The sequence below is a fragment of the Chrysochloris asiatica genome, unplaced genomic scaffold, assembly GCF_000296735.1.
Source record: "Chrysochloris asiatica unplaced genomic scaffold, ChrAsi1.0 scaffold00017, whole genome shotgun sequence".
Taxonomy (NCBI): Eukaryota; Metazoa; Chordata; class Mammalia; order Afrosoricida; family Chrysochloridae; genus Chrysochloris; species Chrysochloris asiatica.
This window is the reverse complement of record NW_006408535.1, coordinates 14,412,795-14,436,680: the sequence shown is the minus strand read 5'-3', so window position 1 is coordinate 14,436,680 and position 23,886 is coordinate 14,412,795. Positions and strand designations below refer to the sequence as shown.

The window sequence follows — 23,886 nt, the reverse complement described above, 5'->3', positions numbered from 1 at the left end:
AATTACTAGCTGAAAAGTTCTTGGATCAAACCTACCCAGAGGAATCTCAGATGACAAGTCAGGAGGTTTACGTCTAAAAAGTCATCGCCTGTGATGAACTCTACTCTGCTCCCGTGAGGGCACCATGAGCTGGAATCAACCTGTGGCAACTAAGAGCAACATACTTAAAGAGGGGCCTGTGAAAATAATACAGTGATTAATAGAAAGTTATTAAAATAAAATTTTAGTTAATGCAAGCTTACTAATATAAATGTTACCTTTACTAATTTGGGGCTTTAATAGTTAGTACTTTACCATTTTTACTTAGAACTCTTTATATATTCTATGTCAGTCAGTTACACTTTAGCTTGAAGAAGTATTCAAATGCAACTGATTTTTCTGAGACTAGCAGATGTCTGTTTCTAGAATCTGTTACCTTGTGGGCATAGAGAAACTGCTTTTCTGTATCATTATCACAGTATTTTTCATTCCAGATGCATATTATTTGGGTCAAAAAAGCAGAAGGATTGTCTAGGATTCAGCCTGTATAAGACATTACACCTGTGTAACAGGATCCAAGAGTGTGGTTTTCTAGAGTGTAGATTAAACCACATTTAGCAAGCACACTGTCAAATCCTACTACCTCCAGGGCTGGCCTAAATCCCAGCCAGGGTTTCAAACCAGTTCAACCCAGTTCTGTCCTGACTGAACATCTTTGTGTGATTGGCTGCCGTCTGTGAATGGGGCATGGCCATTCATTTCCATCTTATCCAGTAAAGAGATTTGGGTGCTATGCAACATACATGCTCCCCTTTATTTCCAAGAGGAAGATTGCATTTCTAACAAGGTGCCAGCCTGCAAGTTTTCCCATTCTGGTTATTATTCCAGTATACCCACATTTAAAATTTCTGGGTCTGTTTCAATTTCACTTCATTAGTCATGACTGAACTGGGAAGAATCGGTTCTAAGTTCTAGTCCCAACCAGAGAGTACAGCCACCTCCACAAGGAACTCTTCTTTAGAGAAGTAAATGCTAGCTCTTTGCTACGAAAAATTCAAGGACAAAATGTGATCCAAACCTACAAAGTCATAGACATTATTGTAGCCTGAGTTTGAGTTTCTGCTCTGCCATTTACTAGCTGTGTGACCTTAGTTTCCGTGTCTCAAACTGGGATAGTCACAGTTACTACAATAGCATTGGTTTATGAGAATTAAACTGGTTTGCTGCTGTTAAGTGCTGTCGAGTTGGTTCTGACCCATAGCGACCCTGTACAGGGTTTCCAAGGAGCAGCTGATGAGCTTAAACCACTGGCCTTGTATCACAAACTGACTTTTCAGTCCAGTACATTAAACCACAGCACCACACCAGGACTCCTGGTTTGGTCTGAGTAATTGTTTCTCCCAGGATCCCACACAAATAAGTCTCATGTCTTATTAACATCATCATTGTTATGACTGTTACCATCCTTTTGTGATTTGGGCCCTATTAAATCCTTTTATGATCCAATTGTTTTCCGCTTTGACTTTTGTGGTTGATACCATGTGTTTTCAATAATGGAATGCATGCTGAATCAAGGAACAGTTCTGAGATTTTGCTAGGAAACATGGATGTTGATACATGTTATATGGAACACATAATGTCCTTCTAGAGTCCTGGTATGGTGCCATAGAATAAGCACTGTACTGTTAAGGTCAGCAGTTCAAATCTACCAGTCAATCCTCAGAAACCCCATACAAGTCTTTAAGTGTTGGAACTGACTTGACAACACATAACAACAGCAACAATGACCCTTTGGGTCTAAAGTAGGCTTATGTAGTGCATACTTATTGTGAATTCTAGGGAGAAAATTATGTAGACCATATATGTCCCTCTGGACTTGAAGGGTAGGATGAGTAGGGCACTTGTGCCACTCTGGTCTCTGAATCAAGTCTAAATCTCTTGACAGGTTACTTACAATTTCGTTGTTGTTGTAAAGTGCTGCTGAGTTGGTTCTGACTCATATAGGGTTTCTAAGGAGCAGCTGATGAGTTTGAACCACCAACCTAATAATTCGAACCAACCTTGTGGTCCAGTGCATTATCCTGCAGCACCTAAAACTGCAGTATTCACATAAATGTAGAATCACCACAAAGAAGACAAATTCCAGATAATGCATCAAACCAAACACACTGCTGTGGAGTCAGTTCCTACTGAGAGCATCCCTGTAGGACAGAGCAGCAATGCACCATACAGTTTGTAAGGCCTGGTGTTGCACTATAGGACCAGCACTGGACTACAAACGGGAGTGTCAGTGATTCAAATCCTCCAGCTACTTCTCGGAAACCCTCTACAGGGTCGCTGTGAGTTGGAATCGACTCATTGGCACTAAACAACAATAGAAAGAAATCTTTGTGGAAGCGTTCTGTCACATTTTCCTCCCACTGTGCATCTGATGGGCTTTCTGTTAGCAGCTGCATACTTAACCACCATAACACCAGGACTCCTAAATAAACACTGGAACCTGGGAAAAGACTTAATAATGCTTATCTCCCAGTAAAAAAAAGTCCAAAGAGACATAAATTTGGCAAAACTGTTTCTCCAGGGTGCAACATCTGTTATAATAACCCATAAAAAAATCAGTCCAAGTAGTGTGTGGCACAAGCCCATTTCGTCCACTTCATGCAGTCCTGTAAGATCCGTCTTGATGGCTACATGCAGTGTCCATGGGAAATCAGCTGCCCATTAAACCCCACAGAAGAAAATCCAGGTTAGCACCATGTGTCCCATGGGTAATGAAAGGGTTAAACATGTGTGTGTGAGTGTGTGTGTGTCCTAAGCTAGTTCTCTTTTTTTAATGGGCATGCATATGAAACTGAAATCATTCTTTCTCTATATTATTAGTATTTTTCACTCAGATCTTCATAAGATTATTTGGATGTTACTAGAATGTTACCATAATTTTACCAGAACCTAAGGGCTCCTCTCTGTATTTCTTTAGTGTACCTCTTTCTGATAAATTCTGTCTTTACTCAAGGTTAGCTGAAGAGTCTTTCTCTCCCTTACAAATATTGTCTTTCCAATGGCAGTGTTGATGATTAAACTGAAACTGTATTTCAACCATGAAAATTGAGTCCATTTCTTGTTCATACCTCCAGCCTCATATCTAACTAATGTACTTTAATGTCCCAGTGTTGTTGTTGTTAAGTTGTGTTGAGTCATTTCCAACTCATAGCATCCCTGTGTAGGGTTTCTGAGGGGATACCTGGTAAGCTTGAACTGCTGGTGACCTTGCGGTTCAAACCAACATTGCAGTCCAGTGCGGTAGCCCGCAGCTCCATACCAAGACTCCTAATTACCATAGTCTGGTAGTTTATCTGACTTCTTCCAAGTGGTTTTTTTTGTTGTAGTTTTATTTTCGTTGTTATTAGGTAAAATCCATGCTTGTTAGTACTCTTCCTAAAATAAGGTCTCATATCAAGTAACAACATCCTGCGTATCATTTCTCAAGTACCTGTTATGTATTAGGCATATTTACATATGTTAATTCTAAATATAGGACTAACTCTATCGAGTAGAGTATATAGATTTGTTGTTTACTTGTTGTTAGTACATACGTTGTTGTCCGGAAAGACTGTGAAGTTGCAAAAATTATAATTCCCAGCTCAGGCCTATTGAAGTCAAGAGCTCAAGTGTTCTTCTACATTACATCATGCTAGCTCTTGAAGAGAAGCTCTGGTAATGGAATGGGTTATAAGTTGAGCTGCTAGCTACAAGGTCTGCAGTTCAAATCTATCAACCACTCTGCAGGAGAAAGGTGAAGTTTTCTGTAAAGGTTTACAGCCTCGGAAACCCTAAACAGGGTCACTATGAGTCAGAACTGACTTACCAACATATAACCATCACCACCTCTTGAAGAGCTATACATGGAATTTGTTCATCCTTGGTCACAAAAGCTTCTTGTCTTCACTGAAGTAATTAATGAGAAAAGATCATGATCCTTCCATCTTATCTACTAATTCTGCAAATCTAAGCATCCCTCTGAATCTGACCAGGAACTTCCTGACAGTCATGCCTCCCTTGTTGGGGATGATTATGGAATTGAACTGAGAGAGGTTTTCCCAGTGTAAGGTGGATGAGCCATGAGCTTGAGTCTCTGGTAGGGGTGGTGGTAGCGTGCCATGGAGTCGGTTCCACCTCATAGCAACCCTGTGTAGGGTTTCCGAGGCTGTAAATCTTTACAGGGGCAGAAAGCCTCATCATTCTCTCATGGAACACTGGTAGTTTTGAACTGCTGACCCTTGAGGTTAGCAGCCCCACTTGTAACCACTATGCTACCAGAGTTCCTTTGAGTCTCTGGTAGGATATCCCATATCAGAACATTTTTCAACAACTGAAGCATCGCTCTCCCTGGTGTAACCTAGAGGAAGGACTCTTTAGCCATGATTGCAACCCAGGGACTTTGCTCTCAAGAAGTAATTCATCTGCCTGGTGTCACTTCTTCTTTCCTTATTCCTCTTGGTTTGGAGGGTTCCTATAAGTCCTTATGTGGACTTCTTAAGGTGAGCACTGGACTTCAAACCCACCAGCTGCTCCTCAGAAACCCTACACAGGATTGCTATGAGTCAAAACCAACTCTACAGCCCTTAACAGCATAAGGCTGTCTGACTCGGGTCATCTCCTTCTGCAGACTTCTTAATCAGGCCAGAAATCTGTCCCTATAGCTCAAAAATCCCTGCCATTTTCCTGGTACCTCACCTCAGACTGAGATGATACTCAGATTCTTTCTTTCCTTGGCAAGATTTTAAGGAGAAACATGAATGGATCCATTCTCTTGAAACTGTGTCAATGTTTTGCTCTGTTAGTAATCTTTTTGTCAACTAACATATTCTGAAAAGTGATAGAAAGTGTTACAGTAGTTCAGCCACATGTTTAAATGCTCAAATACTCCTTCTGCTTGGCATCTCTCTATTGCTACATTGCATAAGCTTAATACATACCTCTTGAGTAAGCCATTCAAACTTCATAATATTTCATAAGGGATCATTAGGATTATGTTTCTTTCCAACTGTTGCTGGAAATAACAATGCTTGGAAACCGTTAATCCAATGGACTAGGACCACACAAACATCAGTCAGTCTCCATGACTCGTAGATCAGAAGAACTAGATGGTACCCAGCTGTCACTATCAAGTGCTCTGAAAGAGACCACATTAGGTGGCCATGATGACAGTGTGATAAACAGTGAAGTAAAACTTGATATATTAAAATAAAGGTCAGATATGAAATGGTATAACTCCATGATCACAGCCTCTGATCACCCTTCTGGTCTGGAGCTGAACTCAAACCACTTATTAGTCAAGCTATATATTGGTGTGTAGTGGGGACAACACTAGTGAGGTATGTATACCATAGAATGGTCAACCATTCAAGACATTTTAGAAGCAGCATTTATCCAAGGACAAAGCCCAGAAAGGTTGGGAAAGAAACTGGAATGGAATTAAGAAACACAGGGAGAAAATACAGTAAGTGATGTTATATGAGGGAATTGTAGTCATTGAGTTGAAACAATGATTTCATGTAGGATTTGTTGCATGTAAAACTAATGATGTGCTCTATAAACCTTCACTCAAGTCACAATAAAAAAGTTTTGTTTTGTTTTCTTAATGTTGCTAGATAACTGCTTACTTCCACCATCCTCTTGTTTTTGTACTGAAATGAGCCCAAATATTTCAGCCTCAAAGAACATAAATGACTCACAGAAAAACCTATAGAATTTATTCTATGTAGTAAGTAAGGACTCCTGGTGTGGCATTGTAGGATCAGCACTGGACTTGAAAACACGAGATTGGTGGTTCAAGCCACAAGGTGCTCCACAGAAATGCTACACAGGGTCACTATGAGTCAGAACTGACTTGAAGGCACTTAACAAAAATAACAGTAAGTCTTTTGGAACAAAGACTTCAATTAATCTTGTCTCATGTCATATTATTGAAATTTTACAATGACATAATTCAGTGTAATAACAGGGTCCTTTCCACTGTGAGGAGGAATTGCCTTGGAAAGACTATGAAGGAATACGTTTCCATTGCTCATTGTCCATGTAGGTTGTTGAGCTATTATTGGAAAGAACTGGACTCATTCCATTGTAGAATAGTGTTGACGATGCTGGTTGTTTGCTAGTACACAGTCTTGGCCTCAGCAGGTTGAAGGGAATAAAGGATGTTGGATGTGCAAATCTGCATTATCATAAAGTACATTGTTGATGTTGTTGTGTGCCGTGGGAGTCAGTTCCAACTCACAGTGACCCTGTACAGGGTTTCCGAGGCTGTAAATCTTTATGAGAGCAGAAAGCCTCATCTTTCTCACACGGAACAGCTGGTAGTTTTGAACTGTTGACCTTGAGGTTTGCAGCCTGATTCATAAGTACATTAGACCTGTCTAATCTTTGTGCCATTTAGGAAGATGCAAAGTAATACTGACCAACACTTTCATGAAAGGTACCTGTCATGGTAGAAAAGAACCAGGAGAATTTATTAGAAAGGAGCAGTAAATGTTTTAAGCAAGCACAATTACCTGTAATGAGAATAGAAGGAGTATACAGAAAATGATAAAGGCTTAAGGTTATGTTTGTAAAACCCTTAATATATTTTTTATTTGCTTTGGTATGAAAGTCTTTCATGAGGGCTCAGAGGCCAATTTGAGCCTTTAGAGGTTCAGTCCTTTAGGGGAAGTCACTCTCCAGCCTGTGAAACATTTAAGTAGAAATTAAAGTAGGTCATCCTATTATTAAGGAGAAGCCCCCAGCAACACAATAAAACAAATCTTACTTGTTGGAAAAGGTCAAGACTAGAATGAATAGATCTCATTGGAGGCAAAAAAGAATTTGTCTCCAATATCCAAGCATACAAAATTTACACTAGTGCTATGTGATAAGAACTGGACTGCTAACCACAAGATCAACAGTTCAAACTCACCAGCCATTCCTTGGAAACACTGTACAGGGTTGCTGTGAGTTGGAACCAACTCAATGGCACATAACAACAGCAACAACACAAATTTGGAGACAGTCTTGGTACTAACAATTTATCAATCATCATTACCTATGAGTCAGGTGTATAAACATACTCAGAATTGTTTGACTACACATACAAACACATTCAGAACAGGATTGCCAGGGATATTGAGTATGAAGCACATTCACACATGTGATCCTTGCCATAACACAGCCAGGGAACCATCAACACCACTTTCACTAACTAAATGGATGAATGGAAGATGTAAACTAAAAGGCAAAAGGCAAAAAAAAAAAAAAAAAGATAGGTCTGAAATGAACACACAGAAGTGGAGTAGTCGTTGAAAAAGATAGGTCTGAAATGAACACACAGAAGTGGAGTAGTCGTTGACCCCAAACCTGTACACTGGTGTCTAAGGTGATAACCATCTGACACTGCATTTCCTCACCTTTGCAGGTTATTGTGGAGAGACTTGAGTTCACTTGGATTTTTCGTTGTATCTGAAGAACAGTTACAGTGGGGATTTAGCCTTCTTAAATTATTAGGGATTTCTTCATTTAAAAAAAGAAGTACTTCTGCAAGTTTGTTTAAAGTTCTTGTGGTAGGTATAGGGGGGAAATGTCTTAATGGTAAAGTTGATCATTTTGTGATGTTATGATTCTAGACAGTGCAGATAAATGTAATGCTAGTCATTAAAACAGACATTAGTTCCATGTGCCTAGTGCTTAAAAGAAACAGGGCCGAGGGCCAAGTGAGAAATCAGTCTTGGAACTTAATCAGTAGACTTTACTCCTTCCTACCACTACCATTGGTAATTGGACCGCCTCTGACATAACAGGTTGAGAAAGACAAAGTCCAGAATCATGGCTGGTGGTTGAGGGTATTATTGGTAAATATGGTGGAAGCCACTTTAAGTTTTATAGACTAAATAGCATTTTCAAACGTCCAGTAGTCATTGAGAGTTGGAATGTCGTTCACCAAACTCATAAAAGAATGCAATGTCTATGTTCAAATGGTTTTGTTCTAATATATATTTGGCCATTTAAGTGAAAATAGTGGACAAATGGATCATGCACATTAGAATCAGACTGACGTTATTGATTCAAGGTTTCTTTCCAGTGAGTGGATTATCAATATGGCATACTGCAAATTTCTTTTGGACTTAATAAGGATTGGCGCACTAGTGCATTTGAGTAGATCATGCATATCCTAGATTATTGTTAAGGCTAGTCCCGTGTGGAATGTTAAAGACGATTACACAGATTCAGGAAACCACATGACCCTGAATCATTGAAAACATTGTATCTAGAGACTACTCAGGTGTGTCAGATGATATGGCCTCTATAGTTAAAGTAGATATATGGTGTTCTGTAGAATCCTGTAGCAAATAATCCAAGACGAAATGCACAGGAAATTAGACCTGCCCAGCAGGCTGTATTATATGTTGCTTAGTTAAAATGCAGGCTAGCAGAATCTGCTATTCTGTCAGATGTCTATGATGTCAGTTACAATCCTATGACTTCCCTAAATAACCCACAGAAGGCAAAGATCAGATGTGATGATGTTACCCCAGGAGGAGAAGGAAAGAGTATTTCTTGGCAAAAAATCTTTGACAACTTCTTTTTGCCAGGGAAATTTTTATGGTGGCATTATTGATTCCAAAAAATGATCTATCCTTGTTTGGTAATTATAAGATAATATGTAATTATCTTTACAATATATCTAACTATGTATTGAATCAAATTTCCTCTTTGACAGTCGTGTTTATTCTAGCAAACATGTAGATTTCAAGAAAAATCAGTTACACCTTTTCTATACTTTTAATAACAAATTTGAGTTCCTATATTAAAAGAAACATAATCACAGTAATCTATCAGTCAAGTATTTAAGAACAAAAACTAGTTGGATGCATTATTTACCTGCCCGATAATGCTGGGTTAGATAGACACAGAGTTCCAAACCTAGGAGTTTTCACAGATTGAGTACGACCTGTGCTTATTACCAAATCACCTTCAAAAAATCTGATTTGGCATTCAAGGTAATCATTTTAGATGTTATCTTTGCATTTATTATTATTTATACATACCTTCTTTATAACCAGCTTCAGCCCCATGATTCCTATCAAATATCAATGACATTTGGGTTATAACATCTTTTGATACAGAAAATTCAAATAATAAAATAGCCAATCACTATTCAGTGATGATAATGCATTTTCATTGAAGTGAGATCAAAAAGGGAAAGGAACTAACAATATCATTTTACATGTTTTTTTAAAGTGACTTTTTAAATAATTCAAGAATAGAGGAACTTAATTTTCTTTTTTCCTAATGCCTTTATCCCATGAAATTACCAGTACCAACAACTCCAAAAAAAAGGTTGGTGGTTAAAATTCACCAAAAGACACCTGAAAGAAAGACCTGTTGTTCTTCTCCTAAAGGGTCATAGCCATGGAAAACCAACCACTTGGTGTTCATATGGGTTTCCATGAGTCAGAATCACTTTGGTGGCAACTGGTTTGCTTTTTGGTCCCTGCACTCGGATATATGTAAATAGGCTAGCAAAGAGTAAAAATCTATGCATTTCTTGACTTTGCATGGGCTAAGTAGTTATGCCTGTGGGGATAAAGCAAGAATTTCCTTGGAGCCCTGAATGGGATTAGAGCTCTGTGGATGAGCAGTGAACACTGGGTTGGGTCTTCTCACCTGGACTCAATGGCTAACTGTGAAAAGAAGCTAGAGAGTCGGTAAAGCAGCAGAGACACATAGTAAGCAGTAAACCGAGTTGTTTATCCTGAGATCATTCAGCACCAGGCTTCCAATTCCATCAGAATAATTGATTTTCACATAAATGTGTATCTATTCTTCGTAGGGAGCTAACTTCTGCGGCTAAGGCTGCAGTGAAAACAACTTAGCCTCAAAGCATTTGGAATGCACGGAAAACCAATACAGAGATTTCAATATTGTAAATGTAGGACCTAGAAGAGGTGCAATGACTCGGAGAAAAATCTGAAAACAATCCAGAGCATTGTCGATTTCAGGAAACAAATGTTAGTTTCCCTGATGGGTCCATCATATTTATAGCTATATGTGGGCCTAGTAAAAATGAATTATTAATTATATAACTGGTATATAAAATAAAGAATGGAGAATTTAGTCACAATGATTTCCTGAAATTAAAATGGAAGGTTTTCATAGCCCAGGCATTATCCCCAAATAGAATTTCTAAACTACATTTGTAACAATCAAGTTCCTCTCACCACAAATGTTTTTTATATGCCTTTTTCCCTAGAGATACAAATAAAATGTTCCTAGAAATGAAACTCATATGAATGTACCAGATTAATATCTGAGGTCTCTAAATGGTCTTTTAATATGCTGAATTCATTACAGGGTTCTTTAATCATTGTTACTACCCCTGACACAAATTCCTTACCTAAAGGAATACATGTACAAAGCATTTATTTTCTTTTAAAAGAACCTTTTGTTTTGTTTTTAAAGTCACCCACTGCCCACCAATACCATAATTAACCATTTAACAAAAATAGCGGTACAGATGCCCATACACAGTTGAGTGCATTCAAGTAAACATGACTGGGAAGTAAATGTCTATAAAGTCAATTTGTCTGCACATTGACTTCCATATAAAGTGGTATGCAGAACGTCAGGAAGGAGGAGGGAAAACACCCTAAGTTTGAATGGAAAACTATAAAACTATGGGACTGGAAACGGGATCAGTGTGCTGGGCAGCCCCTAGATACTGGAGTCTAGTGTCAGCAGTTACCTATTGGGGTGCAGTTTTATCCTTATAATTATTTACTGTGGGGTGCCTTTTGGACACTCACACTGTCTATAGGACCTGGGGATTTCTTTTAGGTCTGGTGGTATTTTGACTGCACATTTACAAATTCCAAAACTCCAACACTTCCTATCTATTCTTTCTGAATGACAGTGTATCACAGGGAATGGAATGGGTGTGGATAATGTCAGACAGCCCCCACCCTTTTACCATGGGCTTTTGATTTTTTTAAGTTAATTTTCTACTTTAGTTATTTTAGTCTTCAATCACATAGATGAATTTTCTTTTAGAAAACAGCTCCTGAGCCAGGGCTTTATTTCATCCACTTTTATAAAGTCGGAGCTGGTACAGGCTGACTCATGATAGGTACTCAACTGCTGTTTTGAAAATACATCCTACTGAACAACTGGAATGCAGGAATCACGTTTGTGGGAAGGAAAATCAAGGAAGTGGAGATTGGAGCAGCCACACCAATGTGTCAAACAACTGAAGTGCTCAGTAGGTATTCCCAGCAACAATCAGGAAAACAGCAAGAGGGACCTTCTTTCTTTTCTCTAGCACACGTTGAGCATGTGATGTTGGCCAAAGTACTTCATTTCCCTGAAACTGTGTTTCCTGATCTGTAAAGTAGGATATACCCATCTCATATTTGATCTACGTAATTACCGAGCAAATGTTTGATTCCTTCTCCCTTTCTCCGATGGTGAACATTGAAAGACCTGTTTGCTGTTTAAAACCTCCTAGAGTGCATAATGAAGACCCTCCTGTACTTTCAAGCAGTCTTTAATCCACAGGATGTCAAATAAACAATGATCATCTGTTCTTTTCTTTGTGTTATTCCACTTAATGCAGACTACTCGAAAGATACTTGGAACCTCCTATGTGACCGAACACTGTGTCTAGCCAAAACAAAGCAGTGACACTTTTCGGGCTTTCGGTACAAGGATCATATATTGTTTATACAACTCCTGCCAGGCTGGGAATTCCTCCTTTAACTTGAAAGAGAACTCTGAATTCAAAGGGAAAAATGCACAACAAGGTATAAGCCCTTGAATTCTGAACCACCTATGTTTCAACAAATTAATATACCACACATGCAAAGGGAGAATTTTTTTATATTCCCACAAATGTTTGTGCTTTAGCCTAAGTAGTGTGAATCCTGTCCTGAGGTAAAGGCACTTCTGAGTAGCCCATGGTCACTTAAAATGTCCCAAGTGAAGACCCAGTCCCCTAAGGGGAAGACACAGATAATGTGATATCTGCATGCCATCTCTGGTAGCTCAGCGATGCTTGTGATTCTACCAAGTGTCACACGCTGCCTTTGTATAGAGCCTGCTGTCCATTTGGCTGGATGTTCATATCAAGAAATCTACATCCTTCAAGACAAGATGTAAGGCTTGAACTAGTATCCCAGAGAAAAAAAGGTCAGCACTTTGATACACAGTTCCCACAAAATGGAATTTTAATGAGCAGAAGGACAACTTGATCTCCTTGCTCAGAAAGCAGGTGTCTTTGTTCTTTTCACGTTTTGACATTTCACTAACTCAGTGTCTCCCCTTCTATTCTCGTACCTCTCCTCAAAGAACAGAAGAGACCATCTGAGCCTCTTTGGACTGTTTCCTGATCTAAGATACTTGGCTTAATGTGTTTAGGGAACTCTTGGAAAGATGCTTTGAGGTGATCACATAGTTTGTTTTTCTAAATTCATCTTTATTAGTGGGCCAGTGGTCAAATCCAAGCTAATGAATGCAGTTTCGTGTGTTTGGGGGCACATTTGACTTTTCGTATTCAATAATATAAACCTGTGCTACCCTTTCTGTTATCGTGTGCCATTGGAGAGAGGCAAAGGAAGATATATGTGGGACCGAAATTGCTGAGAGATTTTTAAAGAGTTAAATTAAAGGCTAAACTTTGATGCATGCTTTCCCCCACTTTGAGGAAAAAAATATATACCTCAGTTCCTATTTTTAAAAAGAAAAGCATGTGTTTCTGCACAGAACTTGATTGTTAAAACTCAGACTGCAAAGGCAATATTTGGGGAAATTTTTGTTCTCTATAAACAGATATATGTGGACACTTTTGAGCACAGTCTCAGATTCTCCTGGAAGATGTTGGATACCACATGCGCATGCCTGACTAATATCACATCACCTTCTGAGTGCACTAAGAGGACAAGGAGGCATTTTAATAGACTCTGTCAAAATGCTGCTGTGGAGTTGTAGGATCAGCACTGGAGTGCTTCACCACAAACCTGGTGGTTCAAACCCACCAGCCGTTCCTTGGAAACCCTATGTAGGATCACTGCAAATTCAAGCGGACTCAGCAGCACTCAACAACAGCATTCCAGTTTTAGTTATCAAAAAGCCAAAGCATTTAAGGAACCGGTATTTTTTTTTTTTTCTTTACAACTGTTTTGTGTTTTGACAAAATAGAGTGGAAATAGAAGTATTTTTCAGTCTCCAAAGCCAAGCTTCTTTTCCACTCAAGCTCTTTCAGGAAGTTTGAAGAATTGGTTCAAGAATAAATCCTCTGGTTTCCACTGCTAACCCATTCCTCCTGTGGTAGGAGCCATATTTTCACAGAGCCTCTCTTTACTAACAGCAAAGCCTTATTAGCAGTTTCTAAGTGTTCATTTCTAGTGCCCAACTAGGCCTCAAACAACGTGTTCTGTTCTCATCATAATAGCATTATATCATTTCAGTGAAAAACTCTGGGTTTGGAGAAAGTTGGGTATGTCAGAGACTGTATTCTAACATGGATGAATATTTACTTCCAATCTGAGCCTGAATTAGAAGTACATCACAGATGCATGGTGCATTGGACAAGGAACACATGCATGCATTTAAATCACGTATATCTTACTTTTTTACTGATGTAATTGTGAAATATGTTCTTTTTGCATTCATAATTAGGGGGTGGAACAGATGGTGAAGGCTTAGTTTAAAATAATCTGTCATTAAAATAACCTAGCCTACTGGTAATTTTTCACTCTAACTGGAGTTAGGTCATAGGAAAAGAGTTTGGTACTTTTTTCCCCCCCCTTCTGCATTGGTATGTAGAAGAAACATTAATTTCAGAGAAGTTACATATACCAGAATTGTCTCTGCAAAGGCACCATAATAAGACTTCAGTCTCTGAAATTTGGCTGCACTAGAATATGCAGGAGAGAAAAAAGGCAGAGACAAAACTCCTTTGACAAATATAAATCCATTTAGCACAATGCATTAAACATTAGTACACCTTCAATCACGATGCTATAGTTAGTTTCATACCCTGCAAAAAAATAACTTCATCATTTGACAAATACTGTTAGAGGCACTCAGCTTTTGGGGTTAAGAAACTGTGCCTTATACTTTATATGTTACACTGATGTCAGGGGATATAAATTATAATTACAAGCATTATTATTCAGAGATGCTGTAGCTCCTGACTTTTTTATCCGAGCCTCACGCCTTGCCTGTGTACCTCATAGACTTATTGGGATGTGACAAAGGAAATCTCCTATCAGCCCTGTCTGGATGGCTTAGAACTGTTTTCAGTAATAAGAAAACTGTCTTGATAAATCAGATACTTGCATTCCCTTAAAACGTCTGTTTTACGTTTCTTCTAAGATTTTGCTCTCCATCTGCTTTGAGGAAAGCAGATAGATTTCAGCATGGCTTTATAATAAATCTTCTCGAGGAGGGACTAGCATTAACATTTGTGTAGGTTCTTTTTCATCTTAATCCAACCTTAGTTAATAATCAGAAAATTCTACATAGTGGGTAAGAAGATGTAATTAACCCTTTGACCTCAGAATCTTAATTGGCGCCTGTTGAAAACAGTGGGCAGTTTAGAAAAAAAAAAAAAAAAAAATTTAAGCAGTAGCCTGCAGTGATTGAAACAGCACAGTATATAATAGCTTTCTCAATTCAAAATTTAAAACAATTCCACAGAACTTTCAGTTTAATCACATTGGGTTTCCTGAAATTAACTGATTGATTGTTTCCTTCTTTCTCCAATGTTTTAAAATCAAGACTCCCAAATTAAACCAATGTTAATGCTGCTCTTAAAACTTTTCGAAGTCTCAAAACACAGAAAACAGCAGACAGAAACAATCCTGAATCAGAAGATAGGGCTAAGTGATCTTGCCAAAGTCCTCTATCCCTGTCTTTATTGGAAGGGTGATCAGACCTGAGTTACGGATATTTGCCTCAGACTAGAGATAGAATTGATTGATATGATGAGTATAAACGTGAAAAAATATGGGTAATTAGGCAGTTTTCATTTTTTGTTGTTGTTTTCTATCTCATGGCACACAAACTACTGACCAGGTTAGATTTTTACCCTCATCAAATTGGCTGATAACGTTTAATTGAATTGACTGGATGTCTTTGTGTCATGTAGACATAGCCTCATTTTAATCTCACCAGGAAATTGGAACATGTGTGGAGGCCTCTGTTTTTGCCAAGCAAAACTGGCCAGTTCTTAGATTGTTGCTGCTTCATAGCATTCGATGTTTACCCTCCAGATAGTCCTTTGCCCTGCTTTGGTTCCCAAACTTCCTACTGTATCTCAGTCAATACAAGAGATAGGACCTAATATTAAAAACATACTCCCCATTAGTGAGAAATTAAAGAATGTGTGTGGATGCCAAATGGCACTTCTATTCAGGATAGCACTGTGTATTTTGTTGATGTTGATAAGTGCCATGGAATCGGTTCCAACTCAAAGTGGCCCTGCATAGGGTTGCTGAGGAGTGGTTGGTGAGCTTGAACCACTGACCTTGGTGTTCAGACCAACCGTAGGGTACTATATAAGTGTCCAATCTAATTCTGATCTTCCAAATACCAGGAGATATCCCAGGCTACAGTAGGAATAAAGTGGCATTCGACTCTGCAAATAGTCTAAGAGTTCCACAAACGACTCCTACAGAAAATAATTTCCATCCCTGTTAGACATTCTTGTTTTTGGAGGTATAGTTCTGAGTCATAGCTACCCTATGCGCAACAGAATGAAACACTGCCCAGTCCTGTGCCATCCTGACAATTCTTCTGTCTGAGCTCATTGCTGCAGTCCCTCTCACTGAGGCTCTTTCTCTATTGTGCTGACTTATTCCAAGCATGATGTCCTTCTCCAGGATCCACATGTCCAAAGTACGAGAGATGAAGTCTCACCATTCTTGCTTCTAAGGAACACTCTGTACTTTTTCCTAGACAGTTTTATTTGTTCAGCAGTCCACGATACTTTCTTCTTTTTCACTGAACCTCTTCTCTGTCAAGCATGATGTCCTTTTCCAGGGACTGGTCCCTCCTGGTAACATGTCCAAAGTATGTGAGATGATGTCTCACCATTCTTGCTTCTAAGAAGCATTCTGACTATACTTCTTCTGGGAAGATTTCTTCATTCTCTGGCAGTCCATGGTGTATTTAATATCCCTCTCCAACACGTAATTTACATGCAACAGCTCTTTCACTGGGGAAGGTAATAAAAGGGAGGGCCCTCATCCTTGTGAGTCATGCTATGAGAGGCATCTTGTGGGTGGCAAAGACATGTTGAAATGAGATCCTTCTCAAACTTTTGAAAGAAAAGTTTTATCTCTTGGTTTGCACTTGTTCAATGTAAACTTCTACTATATCACCTTCTAAGCTTGAAAGATTGTACCCGACAAAACTCTAGAGGATTTGGCAGATTTGTCAAAGGTAAAGAGCTCAGTATTTTCGTGATTTGTTCTGTTCTTTGTCCTATCAATGGTTCCAGAGAAGATAACTGCAAAGCAAAGGTAACCAAGTGACCTCTTATAATTACATTTCCTTTCCACTTTGTCTCCCACCTCTAGGAACAGGTTTCTACTCTTTGAACAAATTATTCAAAAACAAGTGATCATTTTTAAGGAAGTCAAAGGTTATCTCTTTAGTACAGACTTTGTAATTTCAGAAATGCTGTTAAGATTTATCTTTTCCTTAATCTACACATATCAGTTAAAGAATCTTTGTTTTACATGAAAGGCAGTACAGTTAAGTACCTAACTTAATTATTTACGAGGGACAGGACAGGTACGTTGTGTAAACTCTAATTCTCAATTTCTTCACATATAAGATGCAAGTAATATAATTACCTTGTTGGGTACTTGTAACAATTCATGTACTATTGTATGCCACTTAATGTCCACAATACCTTTATTTAAACAGGACATTATGTGTGAACCTTATGGGAACGTGCTTTCACTTATCCTGTTACTACTGCACCTGCCACCCAGGGACTCCTGGCAGAGGTGGAAAGAATGAATGGAGGGGGCAGGGGTAGTGGTGGCCAGAGCCAAGTGAAAGGAAGTGATGGAGGAGGGAGCGGAGTGTACCCTGCCCCCCCCCATCTGCTGTTCCATCCACATGTGCCATCACCACCACTCTCACTGCCTGCCCACTAGACAAAGCCCTAGAGTCCATGCGCAGAGTCATGTCCTCTGCCTCACTCACCTGTGTCCTACCTGTGGTCCATGCTGCAAGAGCCTGAGATTGAGCTCTTGAAAACCAATAGGGGGACTAATAGACAGAAGGAGAGCTGCTTTCCCTTTAAAAAAAAATCCCTTATGGGACCATGAACATATTATTGGTTGGACGTTGTACAAATGAATGTTTAGCAATGGATATCTGCAAACTGAACACATATCACTTAATGAGTGCACTATCCTTACTCAAAATCAAATTGCATTACAAACTATAATCATGTTTGTAATGCAATTTGATTTTTTTGTGGAACAATACAATGGAACTTTTGAATTGTTTTTACGGCTCACTCAATTAGAGTAGGAAGCGGAGTATCATCCAAAGTTTCACCCACAGTACAAATAGACCAGGAGATATGGAAATTCAAACTTCATGTATACATTAAAATCTACCTAAACACTGGCACATATACATACGTATTTACATACACAGTTGCATACAGATAATCTATATATAAATCAGAAAGCCAAGCCCAGTAGATTCTGATTTATAGAACAAAGTGGAACTTCTCCGTTTCCAAGGCTGTTGGTCTTTACAGAGGCTGACTGCCTCATTTTTCTCATGTGGAGCTGCTGCTGGCTTTGATCTGCTGAACTTTTGGTGAGCAGTCTAGCACTTCACTGTACCACATATACATATGTCTATTTCTCAAAAAAGTTCATGCTTTTGGAGACTGAAATTATTGCAGTGAGACCTGAGGCAGTGCATATTTCCTGACTGTAAATTCTGTGTGCTTCTTCCATCTTTCTATATTTTTAAAAAATTTGCCTTCAGTATAATGTTTCTACCTACTTTTTTCTCAATGTGGATTTTATATTTCCAGATTCACAACCTGAGGACACAGCACTCATTTTTAAAACTTCCTTTCCTGTGCAAGCAGGCACTTTGCACCACCGACCTTGGTGAAAACTAAATAAATAAAAGTCCGGTGCTTTTCCTACAGTGCCACCAGGGCTCTGTGAGGATGATGTTGCTATTGTTGTCATCTGCCATCAAGTCAGTCCTGACTCATAGTGACATAAAATGTATATGAATTGCAAGAATTTGAAACCAGTTTAGTCTCAATTTGAGGAGATACAATTTTCAGGAGTTACAAATGTGTAGCATCCTTCATTTGTTTTGGTTTTTGTCTTTTTTTCCTTTGTTTCAATGTCTGAGATTACAATAGAAACTAGATCTATTACAATAAAGCTTTAGGATAGAATTTTGTAAGGAGCTCTGGTAGCATAGTGGTTATGAATTGGGCTGTGAACCTTAAGGTCAACAGTTTGAAACTACCAGCTGTCCCATGGGAGAAAGATGAGGCTTTTTGCTCCCGTAAAGATTTATAGCCTCGGAAACCCTGTACAGGGTCGCTATGGGTCAGAACCGACTCAACGGCACTTAACAACAACAACAACAATAGAATTTTGTAAAGAAGAGCTACACTTTATAAGGTTTCAGACTATAAACAGTCACTGAGAATGTTTTGACTTTTCCTATTTGTTTTTCACACAATGAGCACCAGAAGCAAAGAGGGCATACTCCTTTATTAATTAGCACCTTATTGATGTCTGTTGTAGTTGAAGTGATGATTTAATTTGTTCTTCATATATTGTTAGTTGTTAGGTGCTGTCTAGTCAGTTCTGACTCATAGCGATCTGATGTTGCCTAATGGAACCACACACTGCCCAGTTGTGCCCCATGCTCACCATTGTTATGGTGTTCTGACTCTTAGTGATCCGATGTTGCCTAATGGAACCACACACCGCCCAGTCGTGCCCCATCCTCACCATTGTTATGTTTGAGCCCATTGTTGTAGCCACTGTGTCAGACCATCTCACTGGGTTGTCCTCTTTTTTACTGATCCTCCATGTTACCAAGCATGATGGTCTCCAGGGACTGATCCTTCCTGTTCTTCATAGGTTTTGCTTTTTTTTTTTAAGTGTTGCTAAGTCGGTTCTGACTCATAGTGACCCTGTATAGGGTTTCCGAGGAGTGGCTGGTGAGTTTGAAACGTTGACCTTTAATTTAGACCGACCTTCTGGTTCAGTACTTATCCTACAGTGCCACACCATGACTCTGTTCATCATTTAGGAACACCTTTTTTCTCATTTCATTATCGTTTCCATTTCTGTACAATTATTTAATGAAGAATATTGGTGATTTAATCTATATAACTACTAAATCAAGAATGAATAAGTACAGTTAGTCTTATAAAATCAGCATGGTATCAGTTTATACGTGAAAGTAATGAGTCTCAATGACAAAGACATAAATATAAAAGTCTACAAAATAAAGAACAGCTCAGTGTCTTTAATTCAGGCTTTTAACTTGTTCATATGTAATGCAATACTAAGGAGCCCTGGTGTGGTGCTGCAGGTTAATGCAGTGGACTGCAAGGTCGGTTTGAACCTCAAGGTTGGTGGTTCAAGCTCACCAACTGCTCCTTATACAAGATCACTATAAGTTGAAAGAGACTGGATGACATTGGACAACAGCAATAGTGCAATACTCAGGAGCCTTGGTAGGATAGTGAATTACAAGGTGGTATACTAACCACAAAGTCAGTAGTTGGAATCTACCAGTTGCTCTGTGTGCTCAACCAGTCATGCAGTACTGGAAGTGTGCTGGCACTGTGGGATAAGAACTGGACTATGAGCCCTAACCACAATGTCTTCACTTTGAGACTACTAGCTGCTTCACAAAACAAAGATGAAGATTTCTGCTCCCGCTAAGATTTACAGCCTCAGAAATCCTATCCAGATTCACCATGAGTCTGAACAGATGGGAAGATACTTAATGACAACAACAATGCAAAAAAACAAGATCTTTGGAATTTTCTGAAACATGAAGAAAAAAGTGGTCCTAAATTCAATGTGTGTTGCTTGCAATACCTTTGTAATGAAATCTTCACATATGCTAATTAATCTATTTATGTCTCTTTTTCCCCCCTCTGCAGTCCCTGGATGGATTTGTATTTGCACTAAATCAAGAAGGAAAATTTTTGTACATTTCTGAGACTGTCTCCATCTACCTAGGCCTCTCACAAGTAAGTGAACAATTTAAATTCTCAGTGGCAATTGTGAATGTTCCTTCAGACTCCTGCTTTTTCTCCTTTAAGTGATAATGTGGTTGAGCATGAATTATCAAAACTATTATTTAATGGTTCTACCTGACTCTTCTCATGTAGTAAGTGAGAAACCCGTGTGTCAGTATTGAATGTTAGGAATAAACTTGTGCTTAAAAACTTTCATCCCCCTGCCTGCCCCCCAAGGATCATTATTAATTTATTGAGAACAAATGAAGTTTCTTCCCTCGGTTGTTTTGAACTTTGAAACCTCTGTGCCCGGCAGGAGAGGGACACACTAATAGTGCTTCCCTGGTGTCCTATTACTGGATGTTTATGGAGTACCCTGCATTATCCTGGGAGCTGACACAATGACAAGGAGTCATTTGGAGTCAAGAAATTCTGAAAGAGACCATTAAAATGTGTTGCAGGGAGGGTTCTAGCAGTGGTGTATTTTGCTGCCTTTGCAAATGCTTCCTAATGCTGAAAGACAATTTCATAAAATAAAGACAGTCTTTCATTACATGCAGTTTAATTACTCACACGTGTTTGTCGGAAGTTACCAAGAAGAAGATGATGATGGAGGTAGAGAGAGCAAGGGACAAAATCCTAGATGTAAGTTGTTGATATTTCCCTTGAACACAAAAAATATTAGTTCCATAGGATTCTGAGATTTAGACTACCTCTGCAGAATGCTAAAATATTGTGAAGGAAAGTTTGCAATTCAGCTAATACTGCAGATGTTTTTCTCCATGAGAATGCAGCACATCTGAGTCTCTGTACCCAAACAGGTGATGGACTGAGTTTGACCCTTTGCATCTGGTGGTTTGGCACAAGGGAAACATAGCCTCAGTAGGAGGGATTTTGTATGTGTGTGATGATCTGCCAAGTTGGATAATCTACCTCTCATTTAAATGGCTCCTTGGAGCTAAAGACAGATAGAAGATTTGTCTCTCCTCTCTTCAGTGAAGTCCACCCTAAACTCACTGCTTCTGAATGTTGACAGAGCTCTAAAGGAAATATTCAGCATGACTGGAACCTTTGAACTGCTCGTGTGTTTGCTGTTGTTGTTGTTAAGTGCCTTCAAGTCAGTTCCAACTCATACTGACCCTGTACAAGATTTCTGAGGAGCGACTGGTGGGTTTGAATCAATGACTTGGTGGTTCAAACTGACCTTGCAGTCCAGTGCATTGTCCTGCATGCAGTGCCACGTTGAGTAATATAGCTAAATCAAGAAAGATGTTGGAAAATAATAGAGGTATTTGGCATTTGAGGAGGGTTGGGGAAAAGAGAGAAAATACAGCCAAATTGTATTATTTACTGTGAAGAATCCGAACAAGAGTCCTTTAACTCTTCCTTGAAGAACACGCAAGCTATTGGCTGCAGTGTGTAGAGTAATTCTATTTAAGTGGGTTTTAGCGAGCCAAATGATAGACACTGAGCTGTTGTGAATTCAGTCTTGGTATTCTTGTATCTCATTGAAATCCCTCATTTTGTAATAGACTTTAAACCCCCAGTCTTAATCTGTTTGGGACCTAGTATCAAGAATCTCCAATTTGGAAATTGGCTTACCATCATGATGTGAATACTGTCTAGAACTGGAAACCTCACTGTTTGTTGTTTTACACGGCCCATATTCATCTGTTTTATTTGTAGTATCCAACAAAGTTTAATAAGCCAGTCAAGAAGAAGGATGAATAATTAGTTTAAGCAGGTAAATGCTAATTAGGGAACTCCTGAAAAGCACCCATTATATACTAGCTCAAAACACATTTTACAGCCTGGTTAGTGGTGAAATCCAAATTCTGTCAAGGCAACGGCATTTTCTGTAATTGAGATGTGTATGTTTGCTTTGCATAACAGATGGCTCTGTATGCTTAGACTGATAGCTAGGAAAATAATAATTGCATTATTCTGGCCAAAAGAATATTAGCTGTTGGGTTTTGGCCATTTCAGTCAGTCCTCCTGCCAGCACAGCATATGCACATATATGGATTGGATTTTCAAGGAAATTGATGCATCTGGAATAGTGTGGCCATCTGAAATATCATCTGTTCAAGAAAAATTTGGCTTTAACCCTGTACTGGTTTCTCTTTAAAAGCAGTTTCTCTCATTGCTTCTCTCCGGTGGCATTGAGTCTTTTCGTTTCCTAAAGTCTAAGACAAGTAATTGAGGTCTCTGCTGAATAAAGCAGCATTGTAGGCATTGTACAGTTTGGGCACCTTCTTTGCAGTCAGAGCCGGCTTTTATACGTGGTAGATTTGTAAGTGGATACCAATAGTCAACATACTGATTCATCTAGGGTAGACTCTGGCCATAATGTGCTTCTGTAGCTTTCTCCTGTGTTTCCTGTAGCCAGAACTGGTCAGATACGCAGGTAGAGGCTATGGCATATGGGACAGGCAGCATTATGCAATGGAAAAGATGAAGGGTGAATCAGTGAACATGGTTTCTGCGTCCATCAATTTATGTCTTTAGCATTCAAAACCAATGTTGATGAGGAATTTGGGTACCATGGGAAAATAGTATGATAAGATGGTATGTTTCTAAATGCCAAAAGAATGAAGGGAGATGGGGATTGTAAGCTAAAATTTTGGGAAAGTGTTTCCAACTCAGTTAAGGTTCAAAATCCTGATAGGGCAATTGAGATTCCTGAGATGTAACCTTTCCCAAGTTTCTTGAATGTTCCTTTTCACTTGGGCTAGCAGTGCTTCTGGGTGACAGACAATGTAAAATATCCTCTCAGGTATTCAGTTAAGGATTACGTCTTTCACATATACATACACACGTACACTTACACACCCATCTTAATTTTTAAAATACAGTCCAAGCACTCCTATTCTACAGCATTGGCTAGGTGATAGTTCAGAAGTACAGATAGTGATAAAGTGCCTATAAAATTATGGTTCCCTTCTTTCTTTTCCAAATAGTTTCTTAAATAAAGGTATTGCTGACTTGGCGCCAAAGTCGTCAGTGAGTGAAATTGTTGAGGAACGTTGTGAACATACATCAGTTTGTTACTCATTGAGAAGCTGGGTCTGTATTTCTGACTTTCAAGATACTCCTTCCTCGTTTTACTTTAAAATGGCTTATGCTGAGGGAAGAGTTAGGATTCCTTTTTGGCTCATGAGAAAAGAAAGCAGGGGAAACAACTGAGTACTGCGGTGTAGCATGCAATAGAGTCAGCGAGAGCTGATTTTCTCTTTCATACTCCGTGGAGTGGAGTCCTGGTGTGGTGATGTCGGATAGGCACTAGACTCCACGGATGGCAGCTCCTCAGAAACCCTGTACAGGATCTCTGTGAGTCTGAACCAACTTAATGGCACTTAGCAACAACAACAGCAACAATTCTAAGGAGTGCACCAGCACCTGGTGTCAGAGTGTGTGTATGCCATTGTTCTCTGTGTTCTCATTGTTGCGATGATGGGAATGAAGTGGACTCTAATCATGGGCAGACTTCCTCAGCAACCCTATAGACTTACCATAGACACATACTTGACTTAACATCCAAGAAGTAGCTTCAGGTCTTAAAAATATGCACTGTTGGCTTGTGTAATGAAGAAGACTGATTCCCAGGTACTCAG

At 39.1% G+C, this 23,886-nt stretch overlaps 1 protein-coding gene across 1 annotated transcript in view; it reads left to right on the top strand.

The window, feature by feature from the left end:
• NPAS3 (neuronal PAS domain protein 3) overlaps nucleotides 1–23,886 on the top strand; it is a 1,134,041-nt gene that overhangs the window by 740,717 nt on the left and 369,438 nt on the right. Inside the window, exon 6 of the mRNA XM_006835502.1 lies at nucleotides 20,195–20,284. Coding sequence (XP_006835565.1) covers nucleotides 20,195–20,284 — 90 coding nt within the window. The remainder of the gene's footprint in view (nucleotides 1–20,194; nucleotides 20,285–23,886) is intronic.